Source organism: Quercus lobata, chromosome 9 (genome assembly GCF_001633185.2).
Source record: "Quercus lobata isolate SW786 chromosome 9, ValleyOak3.0 Primary Assembly, whole genome shotgun sequence".
NCBI classification, from domain to species: Eukaryota; Viridiplantae; Streptophyta; class Magnoliopsida; order Fagales; family Fagaceae; genus Quercus; species Quercus lobata.
The window spans coordinates 41,835,740-41,856,007 of NC_044912.1; the positions used below are offsets into that span (position 1 = coordinate 41,835,740).

The 20,268-nt window shown below is 32.5% G+C and overlaps 2 protein-coding genes across 2 annotated transcripts; one reads left to right on the forward strand and one right to left on the reverse strand.

Annotated features, from left to right (window-relative positions):
- Window positions 1-3,250: 3,250 nt before the first annotated feature.
- On the reverse strand, window positions 3,251-5,798 carry LOC115961765 (receptor-like protein EIX1). The gene has a single exon (XM_031080689.1). It carries the CDS (start codon window positions 5,726-5,728, stop codon window positions 3,251-3,253), a length of 2,478 nt encoding a protein of 825 aa, XP_030936549.1. The 5' UTR covers window positions 5,729-5,798.
- On the forward strand, window positions 5,776-19,765 carry LOC115961766. The gene is made up of 4 exons (XM_031080690.1): window positions 5,776-5,843; window positions 18,077-18,521; window positions 18,576-19,376; window positions 19,562-19,765. Exons 1-4 carry the CDS (start codon window positions 5,776-5,778, stop codon window positions 19,763-19,765), a joined length of 1,518 nt encoding a protein of 505 aa, XP_030936550.1.
- Window positions 19,766-20,268: the final 503 nt, after the last annotated feature.

Below are 20,268 nucleotides of genomic sequence, written 5' to 3' on the forward strand. Positions count from 1 at the left end.
TCCGAATTACTTAGAGCTAATTATGGGGTCATGCTAGTAAGTTTTCTATTGGCTAATTTGTTAAGTTGATAAAGTGTGCATAAAAAAAAAATAAATAAAAATAAAAACAAGGGGTCTAAATTTACTTTTCATTTTCCATATATAGTAAATATCATGATTAAAATTTTAATCCTTTACCGGCTATCATAAAAAAAAAAATAAATAAATAAAGTTGTAGTTGAAATTATATTATTTTAGTTAATTAAATAAAACAATTTTCATTTATGAATTTATAAAAATTAGATTCACCATTTTTATGTTGTAAATTTATATATCAATTTTACTACCAAATGAACTATTTATATTATAAATAAATTAAAAGTAATAATTTGATAGCTTAAGAATTTTTTTACAAACTTACACAATCAAATCTCAGTCTATATAAGTATATTTTTATATACATTTATATAAATAAATATATAATATTATACAACTTGAATTAAGTTTCATGTTCACAAGCTTATTCACGAATACACTCTCATGTTTGATCTTGGTTCCTTTAATAGTCAAGCCTACATTTTGGCTTAAACTTAACTTATTAGCTAAATAAGTGAACGTAAATAAGCATTTTCTTTAGTCAAACTCAAGCTATTCATAAATACCTCGGTTCATTTATAGTCCACTCTAGGCCTAAGTTTAAGCCCCCATCACAAAAAAGTCCCCAAATTGATAATATAATTTATATATTAACTAGTTTCTCAACCAAAAAAAAAAAAAATCCATAAATAGGCGTGTAATCTTATCCCCACCTCTAAAAAACCTCCAAAGTATTGAGTCAATAGAAACCCAACTCAATTGGAACTTTACATTGTTTCACACTGACACAACTATAAACCAAACAATCTCTCTCTCTCTCTCTCTCTCTCTCTCTCTCTCTCTCTCTCTCTCTCTCTCTCTCTCAAATTATGCATCACCTAACTTAAACTAAAATAAACTTCATTTGTTAAAAAATTAATAATTTTTTTTTTGTTAATTTTAGTGCATGGACTATGATATTTAATTCTCCATATGGAATTAATTTTGGTTTGGATAGTATTAACACATCAATTTATGTGTTTAATCTATATTTTCATGGGCAAGTTGAGGCTATTGGGTGATTCTATTATTAAGTGAAGTTACGTTAATATGTACCTTTAACAAATATTATTTTTTATTCTCGTCACATTTTAAGTTTAGTATCAATATAGAAAATATAACAAACAAATTTAAATAAAAATCTCAAAAAAGAACAAGAAATTCATCAAAAATTATTTGAAGATAATTCTAACAATTAAAATTATCATAACAATGAAAATTATGTAAAAATAATAGATAATTATACTTCCTTCCCTTGAGATTTGAAATAATTACAGTCCATTCAAACCTCATGGGAAAAAACACTGCTCACTTTGACACCCATTGACCAAACTCTGTTAAATTAATGTTAAAAATTATGTGCACTAATTTGTCATTTGCTTAAGGTAGGTGTCCAAAATTATCCTCTCTTTCATAATTAAAATCCATTATTTTAAATTTTTAATTAAAGACGAATTTAAAATATTTTCATATGACTTTTGTATCTTTTTTCTTTTTTCAACAAGCTATGGAGACTGAAGAGATTTGTCGTTGCAAGTCTTTTGATGCTTGATAAATTTTGCATTTTAATTATAAATATAATGGTTATATTTTTACTAAGCATAGTTAAATTTTGGTAAACAGAATCTTATAGAAATTTAGAATATTCTGTTACTAATATAAATATAATGGGGAGTGTTATTTTCTTCGAACATCAATGGAGGAAAGGTTTTTCCCTTCAAGTTTGGGGTGGAATGTCATTCTCCCAAACTTCAAGAGAGGGGAGAGTAATTACCCCTAAAAATAATAACTTTCAATTTTTCCCCAAATGCAAGTACATATGTTAAAAGTATTTTTTCGAAGTGAAGAAAGATAAAACCATACATAAGATCCATTATGTCACAAAAAGATTAAGTTTATTAGACATTATAATTTTTTTTTTTTTTTAAAAGATCTTTACAAAACCTTACTACAAAAACTTAATTAGTAGTTTGCATGTCAAAACGTAATATCAATGATTTTTAAATAAAAAAATTATAAAATAGAAAGTTATATGAATATTAATTCGTTGACATTTTAATATTAAAAACGCCTTAGTTTTTCTTCTTATGACTCAAAATTTATTGTCTTATTGAATTAATCATGATACAACTATAGACTATATGTATTCTGAAGGAGTAATAGACGTCTTACCTTGCTAACCACCACAAAGGGGTCATCATTGCCTCTGAAAATTCCTCCGCAACCTTGCTATGTTCACTGCCGTTGTTACGTAGAGCCAATTCTTCATGTTGTCCAGTAATAAGAAATAGGCATGTCTCCACGAACGGTTCAACAACAGAGAACCACAAACAACCCAAAAACTTATAGCAAATCCAAATCCTGTTCCGACATAAAACCATTTTCCAAATTCATCTTCATCATCTTTATTGCCATAATGAGCTTGGTGACTTTGGTTTGGTACTTCTTCACCTGGACATTTCTGTATAAGCGGAGGCCCACAAAGTGTCGGGTTTCCAATAAAACACTACAAGAAAAAAGACATAATACAACAAGTATTATTACAACAAAAAAAATAATGGAGGTAATATATATACTATTGCATCTCTAGGTTGTTTTTTGTTGTAATAGTAACTTAAATTTATTACATCAATATGAGATTGTAGCAATAATTATTATGTTACATCGAAATGTGTTGTTGTAATAGGTAACCCTTTTTATACATTGAGATATGTTGTTGTAATAGGTAATCTTTTATTTCACATCGAACTATATTGTTAGTATAGTTCCTCGATATGGTTTTTGAATTGCAAAATAGGTTAATGAAAAAATTATTATTCAAGAAAATGATTTATTTATTTTAAAATTTTTTTTGATAAAAAAATCAACCTATTGCAATGAGATTTTTTCAACCTTTTGCCTCAAATTTTATTACAATGGCTTGCATCAACTTTTTTGTCATTGCAATAACACCTATTGCAACGAGATTTTCCAAATAAATCATTGCAATATATGGTACTTATTGCAACGAAATCTAGTGTTGCATAAACCTATTGCCTCAGAGTTTATTACAACAGCTTGCATCGACTTGTATATCGTTGCAATAACACCTATTACAATGACATTAGTTGTTATTGCAACAACTTATTTTGTTGTATTAAGTCTTTTTTCTTGTAGTGAAATCAGATGCTTTAAAGCTTTGGAGTTGAGTGCTTGTAGGAATTTTCCCAGATAAGTTGTTGTATGATAGGTCGATGTCGCTCAGAAAGTTTAACTCTGACATGCTAGATGGGATTTTGCCTGAGAATTGATTCCTTGATAAATCAAGTGATTGTAACTGCTTCATTTGACCGATTGTTTGAGGGATTTCTCCAACTAATTTGTTTCTCGAAACATTTAGTCCAACCAATTGCAAAAGACTTGAGATTTCATCTGGAAGTTTTCCCATCAATTTGTTGCTTGAAAGGTCAATGATCTTTAATAATCCAAGAATTTTATCATACTTATACTCCCTTCTTTTCAACATAAGCCTCGCATTATCAACAAATTCTTTTTCATAAACAAAAGTCATATTAGTATACATAGTATCAACAAATTTAAAGTAATATCTATGAAAGATATCACTGGAAGAGTTCCCAATCTGAGTCATGGCAGTGAAATTGTTGAGGCATTGTGGAATAGTTCCAGATATATCATTTAGGGAGAGATCCAAGATATGTAAATCTTTCAACCAACACATATGCAATGGTATACTTCCATTGAGATTATTGGAATGTAGGATAAGAATATTTAACAGTGGCAGGCTCTCCCCAATCCAAGCTGGTACTTGTCCAAAGAATCTATTGTTTCCCAAGTCTACAAAACTCAACGAACTACAATTTTTCATGGGCAAGGGTAAATCTCCATAGAAACTATTGTTACTCAGACTCAATGTTTCGAGCTGAGTCAACAAGGCGAAAGAGCTTGGAACTTCCCCAGAAAAATTGTTGCTAGCCAAATTCAAAATGACCAGCTTACGCCAATGCATAAAACAATTAGGAAGTTGTCCAGATAATCGGTTCTCAGATAAGTCTAGGTAACTCAAGAACCCACTGCTGATTTTACAAAGAGACGAAATTGTCCCTGAAAACCGATTTTTAGAGAGATTCAACATCATGACTTTAGTGGGAAAAAGTGGTAATCGACCCCTTATCTGGTTTGCACTCAAATCAATTGCAAGACCCTCATTCTCAAACTTTGTTAACATATTTGGTAACCATCCATATATTTGGTTGCAAGAAAGATTTAAATATGCTAATGTAGGAGGCAGGTCTGTGAACCACTCTGCCGGAATGGTATCTGAAATTTGAGCATCGGAGATATCAAGCATGATGATTTTCGTTTGAGTTTGGATCCAATTTGGAAATCTAGGCCCTAACTTGATAGAGTCTAAGATTATGAAATTCAATTGGAAAGTGGGAACCCACTGGGAGCTGAATTCCAAAGTGAGGGAATTCTTGGATAAGTCTAAATACTTTAATTTGGAAAGATTTGAGAAAAAGGCTTCAGAGATCACGCCCCGCAAGCAATTTGAAGTGACAGCCAAATAGTTGAGGTTATATAGGTTTCCAATGGTTTTGGGTAAAGTCCCACTTATGCTGTTATTTCGAAGATTAATTTCTTTTAACAACGGAAATAATATTCCAAAATTATTGGGCCACAAACCTGAAATTTGATTAGATGGTAAACTCAAACCCTCTAATGAGTCCTTTGCACATCCAGACAAATTATTGAGAAGGTCAACCAGTTGTCCTTTGAGAGTGGTGTTCCCCAAATACAATTGTCGTAAAGAACATATACCCCCCAAGAATTTTAGAATGCTGCCGTTTAGTTGATTAGAACTCAAAGACAGACTTTCAAGAGAAGTAAAAGATTTTGAATAATTGAAACTGGGAAGAGATGAAAAACTCATAGGAGGAAGATCACATGTCGACAAGAACAAGCTTTTTAAATTTGGGAGATGACTCACAACTTCCAGCCAATCATTGGCAGCTCTGAGATTTGTGTCGCTAAGGTCAAGGTATTCTAATGAAGATAGATGAGAGAGCCATTCGAGATTTTCATTAACTTTCAAATCATTTCTATTAAGATGGAGTTGTTGCAAATGCGAAAGGTTTCCAAGTTGATCTGGAAATGAACCACTGAGATTGGCCAAAGAGAGATCGAGGAATGTTAAGTTACTAAGAGAACAAATGAATTCTGGGATATGGCTTTGATTAAAATCATGACCCCTGAGATCAAGAGAAGTCAAATAAGGCAACTCAAGTATTGAAGGACTAATCATACCTCGCAAATAATGAACCTCAAGCTCAAGTACATGGCCTGTTTGATTGTCGCAGTGAACTCCTTCCCAGTTGCAACAATTCTTATGTTCATCTTCACTCCGCCATGAAGATAGCTTGCCATAATCGTCAACGAGGACTTTTTTGAACTCAAGGAGCGCTTGTCTCTCCCCCTCTAGGCACCTGATGTTGTTAGCATCTCCAACTCTAGCCCCTGAAATGAATCCAAGGACTAGACTCAAGTGCACCAAAAGCATTAAAAATGCATGAAGAAGTTTCAGGAACCCTCCACCTAGGAACTTGATCATTGTCATGGCAAATGAGAATAGTGATTAATTTTACAGTGAAAGATGGGATAACGATGAAAGTCAAGCTGCGTTTGGTTTGGATTGCGCTGATTTCCAGTGCGTTTGCGTTTTTCGACTTGCGGTTACTGTTTATGTACTGTTCAATAATCAGTAACTGCAAATTTTAACTTTTCTAACTTTTTTTCAACGAATCAATGCACATCATATACTGTTTATGGACCCACAAATTTCACTTTTCAACAACTTTTTCATTAAAAATGGGTTCCACGGTATTATTCACACATTTAAAAATTATTTTGCTACAGTATTTTTCAGTTTTCAGTTTCAGTTTTCAGTTTTCAGCTGTATTCGAACGGACCCTCACTCTTCGTTTAATACCCGTTTGGATTCAACTTATCAGCATCCAGCGTTTTTGTTTTTTTTTTTTTAAGATGGCATTAATGTGGCTGTGGTGGTTTTTAAGTGGGTCACGTGCATTGTTTATAGGACTCACAAACCTTTTTATTTAATCCCTCTTTTATCTTTTCTTTTGCAAATAAAAAATAGTCATAATTTTGTAATTACTATAAGACCAATTTTCTCTGTTACGTTATGCAAGTTGGAGGACTCTTTCATATTGTTTGGATTTTAAATGATTTTAAATATGTATGAGTCCAAAATCATCAAGCTCAACTCTTTGTCCAATTCTTTATGAAGAACATTTCTCACGTATACTATTCAACCAATTCATAGCCCCACTTGGAGATAAAATTTTGGTAGTCCTTATAAGCTCGGCTGGATTTAGACGTCTCTAATAAGAAACAATGGCAAAGGTGGCAAGCATAGCAACAACAAAGACGCCTTCATTTGGAAAATTTTTGCATATAAACAAATGGTCAATTTTGGAGCCATTCTAATTTGGGATTTCAAATGGAGAGTCATAGTTTGGGATATTTTGTTTAATCCCTCTTTTATCTTTTCTTTTGCAAATAAAAAATAGTCATAATTTTGTAATTACTATAAGACCAATTTTCTCTATTACGTTATGCAAGTTGGAGGACTCTTTCATATCGTTTGGATTTTAAATGATTTTAAATATGTATGAGTCCTAAACCATCAAGCTCAACTCTTTGTCCAATTCATGAAGAACATTTCTCACGTATACTATTCAACCAATTCATAGCCCCACTTAGAGATAAAATTTTGGTAGTCCTTATAAGCTCGGCTGGATTTAGACGTCTCTAATAAGAAACAATGGCAAAGGCGGTAAGCATAGCAACAACAAAGACACCTTCATTTGGAAAATTTTTGCATATAAACAAATGGTCAATTTTGTGATGCTTACAGATATGTCCTTTCTTCTATTTCTTTTTATAATTTTATATCTTGTCACACTCACACAACTCTGCTGCGGAACCCATGCATTGATTGGTTGGGTGTTCTCCAAATTACCTAGTATAAGTAATATCTTTTTCCATATTTGATAATTAAAATATTAAAAAAAATTGTTCATCCTTCAAAAATTCAACCAATATATTGGTTCACCTGGAGACTAAACTTTTGGTACTGAGCTCGGCTGGACTTAAGAGGTTAAGAAACAATGGGAAAGGCGGAAAGCATAGCAACAAAGAGTCAATCAAAGACTCCTTCATTTGGAAATTTTTGCATATAAAAAATGGTCAACTTTGTGATGCTTACAGATTTAGGCTCCGTGTGAATGCAGTTGTATATATGGCTATACTGTAAAGATGGCTTTAGAAGATCTAATTGGTTACTACTCACTAACTCGCTCTCTCTCTCTCTCTCTCTCTATAAAATATAAAATATATAAGTACAAAATTTGATTTCAAACATATTTAGAGGCCCCTCAAAAAAAAAAAACATATTTAGGGCCTTAGGGCCAGTTTGAATGGAGGGGGGAAAGAGGGGGAGTTGAGGGGGATTGGCTGAAAATAGGCTAATTTTGAAACAAATTTACTCTACTCTACTCTTTCTCCCTCCCTCTCAATCCAAACTAATGGCGGCTCCAGAAATTTTTTTGAGGGTGGTTATTAAAAAACTAAGTTATACAAAATCTAATAAAAAGAGAATAATTTCATACATTAACCAAAAATAAAATAAAATAATAATAATAACACACACACATGCAAATACATAAAATCTTACAATTTCCTTCTACAATTTTTTATTTTTTAATTTTGAAATCATTACATGATAGTCATATTATCAATGTTGCAAGCTACATCTCTTCAAAAGTTTAGTTAAATAAAAATTTTCTTGGGCTTTTTTTTTTTATTTGTAAGGACCTAATATATTGTTAAGTGGACCAAAATTTAAGAACAAAATGTGACTACAAACTTTGTTATGGTCACTCTCACTAAATGAATTAATATTGTTACATATTCTGAAAATCTAATCAATGAATTGCATGTTCTCTATATTCTTAAAACACGTTAAAATTTCATGCCAATCGGATGTTGTTTTCTATTCGATCCATAATTTTTTTTTTTTTTTGGGTATAATTTTAGACTATAAAAACTCAAAATTTAAATATTTGATGACGATATAACTATTGATATTTTTATCTTCTTTAAATGTTGCAAGTATGAAGGATTTAATAAGAAAATGTAATTAAATGGTGGATTTGTTAAAATTCACATTCAATAGAAAAAAAATATCGAATAGAGTTGTAGCCTTAATTTACAAGCATGCTTGTTGCCAAATTTTGTCTAAAATTTAATTATGTTGGGCCTAAAAAAAATTTAGGGTGGTCACAAAGTTTTTTTAAAGATAAAAAAAAATCACAAATTTTTAAAATTTATACATAATAATTGTATTTTTTTTTCAAAGTCAGGGTGGTCCTATGATAGTATGATCACCCTGAACTCTATGTTGAGCCACCTCTTATTCAAACAAACCATTAGACTCCAACCATCAATAAAAAAATTACATTAGTTTTTGTCATGTACAATGCATGTGACTTACTTAACCCAACGAACTACATGTGCATTGCATATAACAAGACTAATGTTATCTTCTTATTAGTAGTTGGAACTCAAGGTTCTAAACCTATTCTAAGCCAAACTTTTTTCTAATATAAATAATGACTCTTTTTTTGTCATTTATGATAAAAATAAATCATTTTTTTTATGAGAAAAATAAATAATTCTTGTTTTGTAGTAAATGATTTATATTTTATTTATGTACATATAGCGCATTTAAATGTTGCACAATCGACTCTTTCACATAATATTTCTATTTTTCTATTAAAACTTTAACATTGATTTTTTTTTTTTTTTTTTTTTGAGGAAAACATCGAGATATATATGTTCTTTATCACCATAATTTAACTTGTTTGTAATCCCTGTTTTGGCCGTGTGAACTATTGTAAGGTATTATTGATACCCACTTATGCCTTTTTTCTAAATGCACAAACAATTTTACCTAATGAATCCCTAATGCAAGTATATAGCCCCTATTCTTAAAAACACTAACCCAATGTTTGGATGGACCTTCCCCTTCCTCCATTCCGAATAGAACATAAGTAACTAAAAAGGGAATTCCATAAAGTTACTTTAAGGTATAGGCTAAGAAATTTGAGTGGAGGTCCTTGAAGACCTCATAGATTATATGAGACTTGGAAACTACTATACCAACCCCATCGGTGATTCTGGTTGGTGACTATTATCCCACTTGTGATTCTCATTGTTTGATTGGGGAAGTGAAGAATTGGACAAAATCTGTACTTGTAGAACTTAGAATTCTCTTGAATTAATTTATATATAATATTTTCTTCTAAGAACCCGAGGTTTCTTTTGAATGGACCAACAACTTGGTACCAACACGTAAATGTTTATAATGATGATTCTCCAAAAAAAAAATAAAAAAGATGTTTGTAATGATAATATTTTCAAAAAATTTTAATAAAGAGGGTTGAGTCTATTATTAACGGTACAATCCCAAACGGCAGCATTTCTGTCGAAACAAAACAACAGCAACCAAAGGGCATCGTTTCTATTAAAACAAAGCAACAGCAAGGAATACAAAACGATGTCGCTCTATTAAGTGGTAAATCAACCGGTGCCATATCAGAAATAATGTGAATATGTGATGAGGCTGAGTCTGAGGCTTAAGAATCACCTCCAGTTTCAAAACCTCCAGTTTCTTCCCATTTTAAAATAGATGAGTGACATGTGTAAAAATAATGATCAAACTGTGACGGGAAATCTGTGACGGCGCGTGGGTCGACGGCCACCGCGCGTGTCTCCGAAAATGGAGATCAAACTCTTGGGTTTTGCAAATCGGAGGCCAAAGAAGAGATTTGCAACGTCGATTTCGCGAAAGGATGGAGAAAAACTAGTAGATCTGAAGGGAGGCTCGAACTGATGGTGTGACGGCTGTGGCTTCTTCTTCTTCTTTGTTTTTACAGTAGCTTGGTAAACTCAGCTGAAAGAGACGGGGGGAAAGAAGAGAGAGAAAGAAGGAAAAATAATGCTATGAAAATTGTATTTAAAGTTGTTATCTTTTGACCCTTAGGTGCTTTGTTTTGTGCCTTTGGATATTTTTTTTTGACACTTGTCTTGCATCCGGATAAAAACTGGAGGAAACAGGAGAAATTTGAACTAGAGGGGATCCTATCCCCTCATACAGTGTCGTTTAGTTGAGTGAAGATATTTAGAATTAGTGAACCATGTGTTCACCAGTTATTGGTTAAAGTGATTGGCGGGTTTGGTTAGAGTTTTGTGACGGATCCTCCAACGTGTTCAAATAATAACTGCATTGAGTTTGGGCGAAGAAAATTGGCAAATGCCCATTTCACACAAACTTTTCAAAATTTTGCTTCATTTTTCAAATTAATTAAGGGAATGTTCCTGTTTTGAAACTCGATTTTCTAAAAATCGAGTTTCAATTTCAAACTCGATTTTTGGACAATCGAGTTATAGCAAACTGAAAAATTAAAAAAAAATTCTAAGACTACTCGAGTTCCATGTGAAGTACTCGAGTTCATGGAACTCGAGTTTTTTTTTTTTTTTTTTTAATTTCTCTAAGCCCACGTTCACTATAGCTTGAATTTTATAAAAATTGAGTTTTACATTTGGAACTCGATTTTTAGAAAATTCGAGTTTCAAAATAAGGGCATTCCCCTAATTAGTTTGAGAAAATGGGCAAAATTCTGGAAAGTTTCTATGAAAGGGGCATTTGCCAATTTTGGCCGAGTTTAAGACTTAATTCATGTGGATATATACTGTAATCGTGTAATTACTCATTAATCCAACTTAGTTAATTTCTCTCAAAAATCGCTCTCAAATCTCTCTGATGTCTTATTTCTCCCTGGTTTCCTTCATTTTCCCTCTCTTTCTTTCTCTACTTTCTGTTTTCAATACCGCTATTAGAGGACTATGACTACTCACAGACTCACCCCATTATGTAGGCCCACCATTAATAATCCAGCATTTTTTTTTTTTTTTTTAAGAAGCACGTTTTAGCAACTTTTGAGAGATTCTAGTGGGTTTCATGTACTGTTTACAAGACTTACAAAATTTTTTTTTCAACAAAACATTCATTAAAAATAGGTCCCACAACACTATTAATATATTTAAAAATTATTTTGCTACAGTATTTTCAGTTTTCAACTTTTAGTAAAATAAGCGGTATCCAAACACACCCTAAAATTATTCCTATGACCCATTCACTGAAAACTGGAAAGTATCTGGTGAATTGAGTGTATATGTTTTTAATTTGTGAGACTCATATGTAAGCCCCATCCACATACCCCCCCCCCCCAAAAAAAAAAAAAAACTTAATCCTATGAAAGATAGCACGACATATAATCCTTATTTATATTCTCAATTCACTTTTAAATATTCAATTGAAATGTTTAAATTTCTTATATATGTTAGTGATTTAAGTTTTTTATGGAAATATGAATAATGATTACATATTAATTATTTTTGTTTATATCTTTTAATTGTATGCGCATGTAGTTGTTTGAGTTATAACTTATATGAGTATAACTAGATTATATTATGGATTTTTCAAATTTTCTTTCAAATCCTTTTTTTAAGAATTTTATTTAATTCCCATCTCAATTACATTTCTTATTTGTATTTATCTATTGTATGATCATTAATTTTTTATTTAACTATATACTCATTTTTGTTGATTAAATTTCCCAAATATTTTTTAAATAAACTTTCTTTCAATGTTATCTTTTAGTCCTTCCCCTAGATTAAGCTCATGAATCCACTGTTACCTTTAAGTCACTTTAATCTAAATTGCACGAAATTGACATTTAGTGTACATATGGTAATCTCATAGTTTTTAATAGTTTATTTGTATAGTATATATATACATAAATTTTTTATATTAAAAGGATAGTTTGTAAAAGAAGAAAAGTTAAACGTGGAATGTTGTGTCATCTAGAGGAAGAACAGTGAATTTGAATTTTGAAACTTAGAGTTAGTGAACATATTCAAAATTTGAAATTTTAAGGAATAAAATCAAAATTACTTCAAGCTTTCAATTTAGTCTATATATATATAAATATATATATATATATATATATATTTTGATAAGATTTAGTCTATATTTTAATTTATAATGGTTGAGGTGATAATAATTTATGTATTACAATCATGATATGATTCGTGATTTTAATAAAAAATATTATTACATTGACCAAAACATACAACCTTCACATGTTATGAAAATTGAGAAGCACTACATATATGCTATAAGTTTTATTGTATTAAATTTAAAAATTGATGTGTCACCAATCATAAAAATATATTTTAAATATTTATTTATAAGTAAATTGAAATCCATCAATGATATTCATTGCCATGTCAATTTTTAAACTTATAATAACTTTAACATTTTATTGTGAAATTTGTTATATGATTTTTTTAAAAATAAATACATGTGATCGCAACGCATACTGGCCACAATGACTTTAATAACTTTAACATTTTATTGTGAAATTTGTTATTTGATTTTTTTAAAAATAAATACATTTGGTCGCAATGCATACTGGCCACAATAACTTTAACCTGGACTTGACGTTTCTATTTGCTTATTGATGAGGGAATTTGCTTATTGATGAGGGAATTGGGGGAAAATCTCTCATTCACTAGGCGCAGGAGACCTCTCTCTCATGGGCTCCACACGTCTCAGGCGCCTGGCAAAGGGACAGCCTTAATATTGACTCCACAGTCCGCAAGGACCACAACAAGGTGGACAAACCAGCGTGGCTAATTTACATCCAACCTTGAAAATTCGCACGTACTATTCAACCAATTCATAGCCCCACTTGGAGATAAAATTTTTGTAGTCCTTAGAGCATTCCCATCAGCTCTCTCAAAAAAAATACTATTTTGACGCACCAAAAACCTACTTTATCATTTTAACACATCATTTTACAACATACTATTTATCAGATGTTTTATACTTCAATTCTATACATTAAAATAATATATTTACCCAAAACCCAGCAAATATACAAATGTACAGCCCAGTCGCCACCGGTTCCAACAGTCACCGTTACAACCACCGCCACAACAACAACCACCGCCACAAACTACAACTACAATCACCAGATCCTCCAACAAATTTCAAATCCAAAAGCCTCAACCAAAAAAAAAAAAAAAAACTCAAAATCTTCAACAAAACCCCAACCCAACAGATCAATCAATGACCAAACTCAACCAACCATCAGCGACGAGATCGGCGGTGAGAGCTGTGGAGGACGACGAGCAAAGAACGGCGACTACCCTTGGGCGAGCAGAGCTTCAAATCGACGAGCAGAAGTTCAGATTGGCGAGCTTCAATCGGCGAGCTCTGCTTCAGGTCAGAATCGCCTTCTCAGGAAAAAAAAAAAAAAAAAGAGAGAGAAAGAGGCGCAGAGACGGAGAGATGGAGAGATAAAAAAAATGAAACTAAGAAAGAAATAGGGAGCAACGGAGAGATGGAGACCAGAGAGGAGAGAGAGAGAGAGAGAGAGCTGTGTTGCAGACGGATAAAGATGTGTTGGGAGGAGAGAGAAAAGTGAATAAAATAAGAAAAAAAAAATTATAGCATTGATGTCCATACCGTCTCATATTTGAGACGGTACTATAGCGGTGTGCCAAATTTTTTGGCATTTGGCATACCTCATGAGGGTCTATTTTTGATGTTTGGTGTGCCAAATGTCAAATATGTAAAAAATTTAGTAATTTATTACTGTTTTAAAAATATGTAAGGTTAAAAATATGTAAAAATTTATTACTTTTTTTTTTTTTAACTTGAGTTAGTTATGAAATTCAAGTTCTAAAAACTCGAGTTTTTTGAAAAAATATACTCTAAAAAATTTTTAAAATTTTTTAATAGTACTCGAGTATCATGAAAAACTCGATTTTGGCAAACTCAACTATCAAAAAAATGATAAATCCTTACATATTTTTGAAACAATAGTAAATTGTAACGTAGTTTGTGAAAATTTTCGCAAACCCATTTTTGGCATCTAGGTCTGCTGCTCTTCCTGATTGAGTTCTTGTTGAGTTCATTATTAGCTTTATCTAAAATTGAAATTGAAATTATTGTTTATTTAATTTTTTATTAGTTTATGCAAATTCAATAGGCAACATACTTGACAGATGCTTAAAAAAAAAAAAAAAAAAAAAAAAAGAGATATCCTTGAGTATGCCCGGATAGAAAAAATGATGAGAATTTACACCAAGCAACAACTTTTTTATATAGGGAAATGTAAAAAAATAAAAATAAAAAAAGATAAAAATTGTTAAACAATTATCAAAAAGCTGGAAAAGTATAATAAATGCAGTAAAAAGCTGTAAAAGATTGTTGTTAACAAGTATCTTACTGTGCCCGTTAACATAACCCTTTTATATATATATGGATCAGGTTAATGAGTGCCCTAAAGGCACATATTAATTTACTATTGTGTAACCTTAAGCACAGATTAATAAAATCCTCTATATATATAAAGGGTTATGCTAACGAGTGTCCTAAGGGCAGTGGTTAAGAATTAATTTTAGGAAAAGTTTGACATCACTTTTATGGGAAATGAAAAAAACTGTTAAAACATTAATTGTTTTTTTTCTCATAAAAAATTTCTTTAATTAGGGCACTCGTTAGCATTTCCCATATATAAATATGTGTTAAACATCAAACACTGCCCCTCTCTCTCTCTCTCTCTCTCTCTCTCTCTCTCTCTCTCTCTCTCAATATCTAGAGTTTCTCGTTAACAACAACCCTTATATATATATATATATATGGGAAATACTAACGAGTGCTCTAAGGGTACTCATTAAGAATTCAGTTAAAAAAAGTTTTGACATCACTTTTATGAGAAATGAAAAAAACTGTCAAAATATTAATTACTTTTTTTTTCTTTTCCTATAAAAACTTTCTTTAACTGGATTCTTAATCAGTGCCTTAAGAGCACTCGTTAGTATGACCCAATATATATATTTATATATATATATGTTAAACATCAAGCACTGCCCTCCTCTCTCTCTCTCTCTCTCTCTCTCTCTCTCTTAGAAATATCTAGAGTTTATCTCAATTTCTCTCTCTCTGGAATTCTCTAGAACTCACACATTTTCAAATTGTCTAGAAGGTTTGAGAAAGCCATTATTTTATTGTCAATAAAAGAAAGAAGTTAGAAGCTAGTATAAATAGCATAAATAGATGTAGTGATGGTTGAAGTGAAGAAAGGTAATGTAGCAGGTGTGAGAGACTTGTGAAGTGAGTGTGTGTCATAAAAACATCAAGTGAGACGTTTGAAGTAGTGTGTGACGTGAAGTGGAGCACGTGAAGTGAAGAAAATAAAGTCAAGTGTTAGGTGAAGTAAATTAGAGAGAAGTGAAGCAAAGTCAACAAAGAAGAGCTCTAGTGTCAGTAGGTGTGAATGTGAATTTGGTGAGTGGAGTGTGTAGTAGTGCTACGTGTGTATCGGTGCAATAATAGTACTTGTAAAGTCTTTTTTTTTTTTTTTTTTTGAAGTGGAAATATATTCATTAAACCAACCAGGAAAAACATATAAAGAGCCTGCAAAACAGGACAGAGTAACATTAACTACACAGATCAGATTGCATATCAGATTGCAGAAAAGACAGAACAAAGGGAGGGGCAACGCCCTCCCAAATTTGGCAATTTCCAGTTTTTCTAGCATGCTGTGCGAGCTCGTGGGCCACTAAATTGTAACTTCTACTTAAGTACTTGAAATGGCAAGATTCAAAAGACTCACAAACTTGATAAATTCCCTAAATAAGGGAGAGAATGTGCAGAATAGATGTGAATAGTGATTGAAAATAGTAAGTTAGGAACCATTTGAAAGATTTAAGAAAAGTGATATCTCGAGTTTTAAAAACTCGAGATTCAAGTTAAAAAGCGAGTGTTATAAAGTCGCTTTGCAGTTGTTGTGAACTGCTGAGGTGGCAAAAACTATGTAAAAATCGAGTCTTTAAGACTCAAGATTTAATTAAACAAACGCCTGCTTTTTAATTAAATTTTGAACAGAACTCAAGTCTTATAGACTCGAGTTCCTCTAGGACTAAGTATTAAACACGCGTTCTATAGAAATTTATTTAGTCCACACTTAGCCTCACTAACCTCTCACCCAAAAACAGAGCATCCTCAACTCTCACCCATACACTCAGCCTCACTAACTCTCATACCTCTCACTCATCACATTGCCTCTTTGACTGCTCTTCCCTCTCAACAATTTCATATTTCATGTAAGGGTTTTTTGATTTGATTGTTATTGTAGTTGGGTATTAGTTGTCTATGGGTTTTGCCACTAAGAGAACTTTCCAATGGTTCTTAGTGTCTTTAAATCTTTTTATTGACTTCTTATCACAATTCATGTTCCCATTTTGTGCTGCCAAACGCTGCATTAATTTATTTGTTTTGAGTTTTGTTATCTGATTTATTCTGAGCAGTAACAAAATTTATTTATTCTAAGGATTTTGGGCTTTTGACTTACCAACATATGTAAGATATAAGCTCATATTACACCTGGTGTAACTTTTTTCAATGTTGCACTATTAAATTAATAACTTTCATTGGATTTCCATGCTTGCAAAATTCGCAGATGATTAGATATATATGTAAATTTCAAGGGTTTTTTGTTTTTTGTTTTTTGTTTTTTGTTTTTTTTTTTTTTTTTTTTTTTTGTTTTTTTTTTTTTTTTTTTTTTTTTTTTTTTTTTTTTTTTTTTTTTTTTTTTTTGTGCTTTAAAAATGTTCGTAAAAATATGAGTTTATGGATTAGAATTAACTAATGTTTGAGTAAAGTGTTTGATTAAATTGAGAAAACTTTCCAATGGTTCTTAGTGTCTTTCGGTCCATGGGTATTAGTTGTAGTTTTCTACTAGATGGTTCTTTGTATTTGATTAATGGGTTAAACATGCTGCCAACCTTAGCGTATTGGAAATTCCTCTTAAGATCAACTTTAACTTGCTTTCAAGCATGTAAGAAGTAAATATTTGTCCAATAGCAAGGTTAGAAATTTAAGGTAATCAAGGTTCTAGTATCTTCCATTTTGTTCAATAATAAGCTCTCTACTTCTTTTTGATAAAATGTTAGAAAATACGCTATCTACTTCTAGTATAGGTTAATATAGATGTGTATGTGTGAAAAAAATATTATGGACTTTAATCTTGTAACGACTTTTCACGGAATCATTACCAAAGTGCTCTGTACAGAATAGCAAAGGTTCTCTTATTCTTTTTCGAAGGGGCTTTTGTTGAGAACAGTCACAATCATGAAGCAGATTTAATTTGTAATGAGTGTGTGTCGTGTGTTCATTAGGCTAAAAGGTCCATTCTGATGTGGTTATTAAAGGTAGTCTTGGAATCTAATAAAATGGTTGACTGGGATTTCAGTTGATACTAATGTCTTAGGCATGAAAGATGTTGGAAATACTAAAAAGGTCTCGATTCTTTTTTGTTTGGGGGGGGGGGGGGGTTGTATGTGTTACAAAAAAAATTTGGCTGTATTTGTGTTACAAAATTATATGATATATCTTTTGCAATTATTTATTCCCCCATTATCTTTTGCAATTTTGTATGTGTTACAAAAAATTGCGTTTGCAATTATCTTTTACTTTACATGTGTTTGCCTCTCATACCATCCTACTGTAATTAGCCTCTTGTATATAGGAAGGACAGATGGATTTGTATATGTCCAATTGTTAAATATAGTCATACTACAGCCAAAATTTTAGGAAAAAATGTTCAGTTTGTATCATGAAAAGCAAATTAAAAAAATTTCTCGGCTGCTTCTTTTTATTAGAAAGTTAAAGACCTGCTTCAAGTTTCTTTTAGATCAGGGAACTTGAAAATGTTTGTTAACTAACATAGTAACTTGACTTTAACAGGTTCACAATACCTGAAATTGATATAATCATATACCACGGTGGTCCGTTGAAGAATGCCAATGCGAACAAGGGATTGCCATTTAAAGGGCCGGGTATAAAGACCTATTATACCCAAATTGATCGTAGGTTGAAGACCCTTGACGAATTGAAGATGATGGTTATGGAAGATTTGTGTGAGAATCCTACTGTGCACAGCATACAAATTACTTATCGTATGCCAAGTGAAATCCTGAAGCACCGGATTAATTACAAGTATATGGCGATAGAAGCAGACAAACATGTGAAGATCATGTTTGACAAGTTGGAGAGAATACCTGAAGTAATTAACATTGAGTTGTACATACAGTTGGAGCCACGTGCAGAAGTTGGTATCGAGGAAATCCAACAAACACAAACAAGTTTACAAGTTACAGTTCCGGATGCTCAATATGAGTATTTTACGCATGTAGAGCATGATGATGTTCATGCCGATGATGATGATGATGATGAGGAGGATGAGGATGAGGATGATGATGATTATGACGATGAGAATGAGGATGAGGATGATGATGATGACGACGACTATGTTGATGAGAGTATTGCCATTGACGGTGAAGATTTTGGCGATAGAGATGAGATTGAAGACAGGATTGAACAAGGGGACTTTAGGGACATTGATGACGATGAGACATTGGACGGTAGTGAACCTGATGCAGACAATGTTCTTAGTGTCCAAAACATTACAGACACAATCCCTGCCTACTCACCACTTGCCTTGTCATTTTCTGAAAATACTAGGGAAAATATGGTTGATCTTTCACATATTGAGACATCATTTGTGTCTACTTGGAGAAAGGGGATGAATTTGTGCAAAGGCTTGACTTTTGCCAATAAAGTGGAGGTGCAGTGCATATTAACAAAGTGTGCCCTCAAGGAAAACAAACATTTTATGATCAGTAGGTCGACTACGACAAAACTTTGTGCGAAATGCGTAGATAAGTCATGCAAGTGGTATGTCTGCGCAATCATGAAGCCCAAGTTCCACAGACTATGGATGGTCACCGTGTACAAGGGTCCTCACACGTGTATACGAATTGGGGTGCGAAATGATGGTAGAATGATAAGTTGTAATTTTATTGCAGATGCCATCCTTAAGAAGTTATGTGAGGATCACACTACCCCAATTAAGCATCTTAGATCTATGATAGAGTCGAAATATGAGGGACATAAGCCTTCTTACTACAAGGTATGGGATGTGAAACAAAAGGCGATTGGGAAGATGTTTGGGAATTGGGAAGAGTCTTACCAAAGGTTGCAAAAGGTTCTAATGCATATATTGATCAGGATCCGACTACCTAGGTGTTCTATCGTACCACATCCACCGGTGAAGATGACACAGTATTTTTGAATTATGTGTTTTGGTCTTTCGGTCCAAGCATTGATGGATTCAAATATTGCAAGCCGGTTATCAGTATTGATGGGACCCATCTGTATGGTAAATATCAGGGAAAGTTGTTGGTTGTAATGGCAACCGACGCTAACAACAAGGTATTCCCTCTTGCCTTTGCTATTGTGGATTCTGAGTTAGGGTCCAGTTGGAGGTGGTTTTTACAATGCCTTAGAGATGCGATTGGCCATGTGATACCTAACGAAGACATTTGCATAATTTCTGACCGACATCTCGGTATCAAAAAGGCCATTGCAAACTAGCCTAGAAGGGATAATGGAAGACCACTGGTATTTCATAAATATTGCTTTCGACATGTTGCTAGCAACTTCAACACACATTTTCAGAACTCGACTCTAAAGTCAGCGGCGTTGAAAGTGGGATATGCTAGTCAGGTAGTGAAATTTTATACCATAATGGAGACCATTAAGCAGGTGGAAATTGAGGCCATTAGAAATAAGAAGAAGGTGACGGGGAAGGATGGCAAGGAAAAGAATCAAGATTATCTTCCATACACATACCTAATGGGCGAGTCTATGGATATGTGGACCCAGTCACATGATGGTGGGAGACGTTTTGGGGCAATGACAACCAATATATCAGAGTACTTCAATGGTGTACTGAAAGGTGCACGGGGCCTTCCTATTGCCACGTTGGTTGAGTTCACTTGGAACAAACTTGTTCAATATTTCCATGACCGTCGCAAAGAATACCATTTTGAGTTCTCAGAGGGTAAGAAATTGAGTGAATATGCCTTCTCCACGTG

Excerpts from the sequence above, each read along its gene's own strand:
- LOC115961765 (XM_031080689.1), bottom strand. The coding sequence starts at position 5,728 with ATGACAATGATCAAGTTCCTAGGTGGAGGGTTCCTGAAACTTCTTCAT.
- LOC115961766 (XM_031080690.1), top strand. The coding sequence starts at position 5,776 with ATGAAAGTCAAGCTGCGTTTGGTTTGGATTGCGCTGATTTCCAGTGCG. Across the intron at positions 18,522-18,575 it reads AATATGAGTATTTTACGCAT|GATGAGGATGATGATGATTA; the intron begins GTAGAGCATGAT and ends GAGGAGGATGAG. Across the intron at positions 19,377-19,561 it reads CTTACCAAAGGTTGCAAAAG|GGAAAGTTGTTGGTTGTAAT; the intron begins GTTCTAATGCAT and ends GGTAAATATCAG.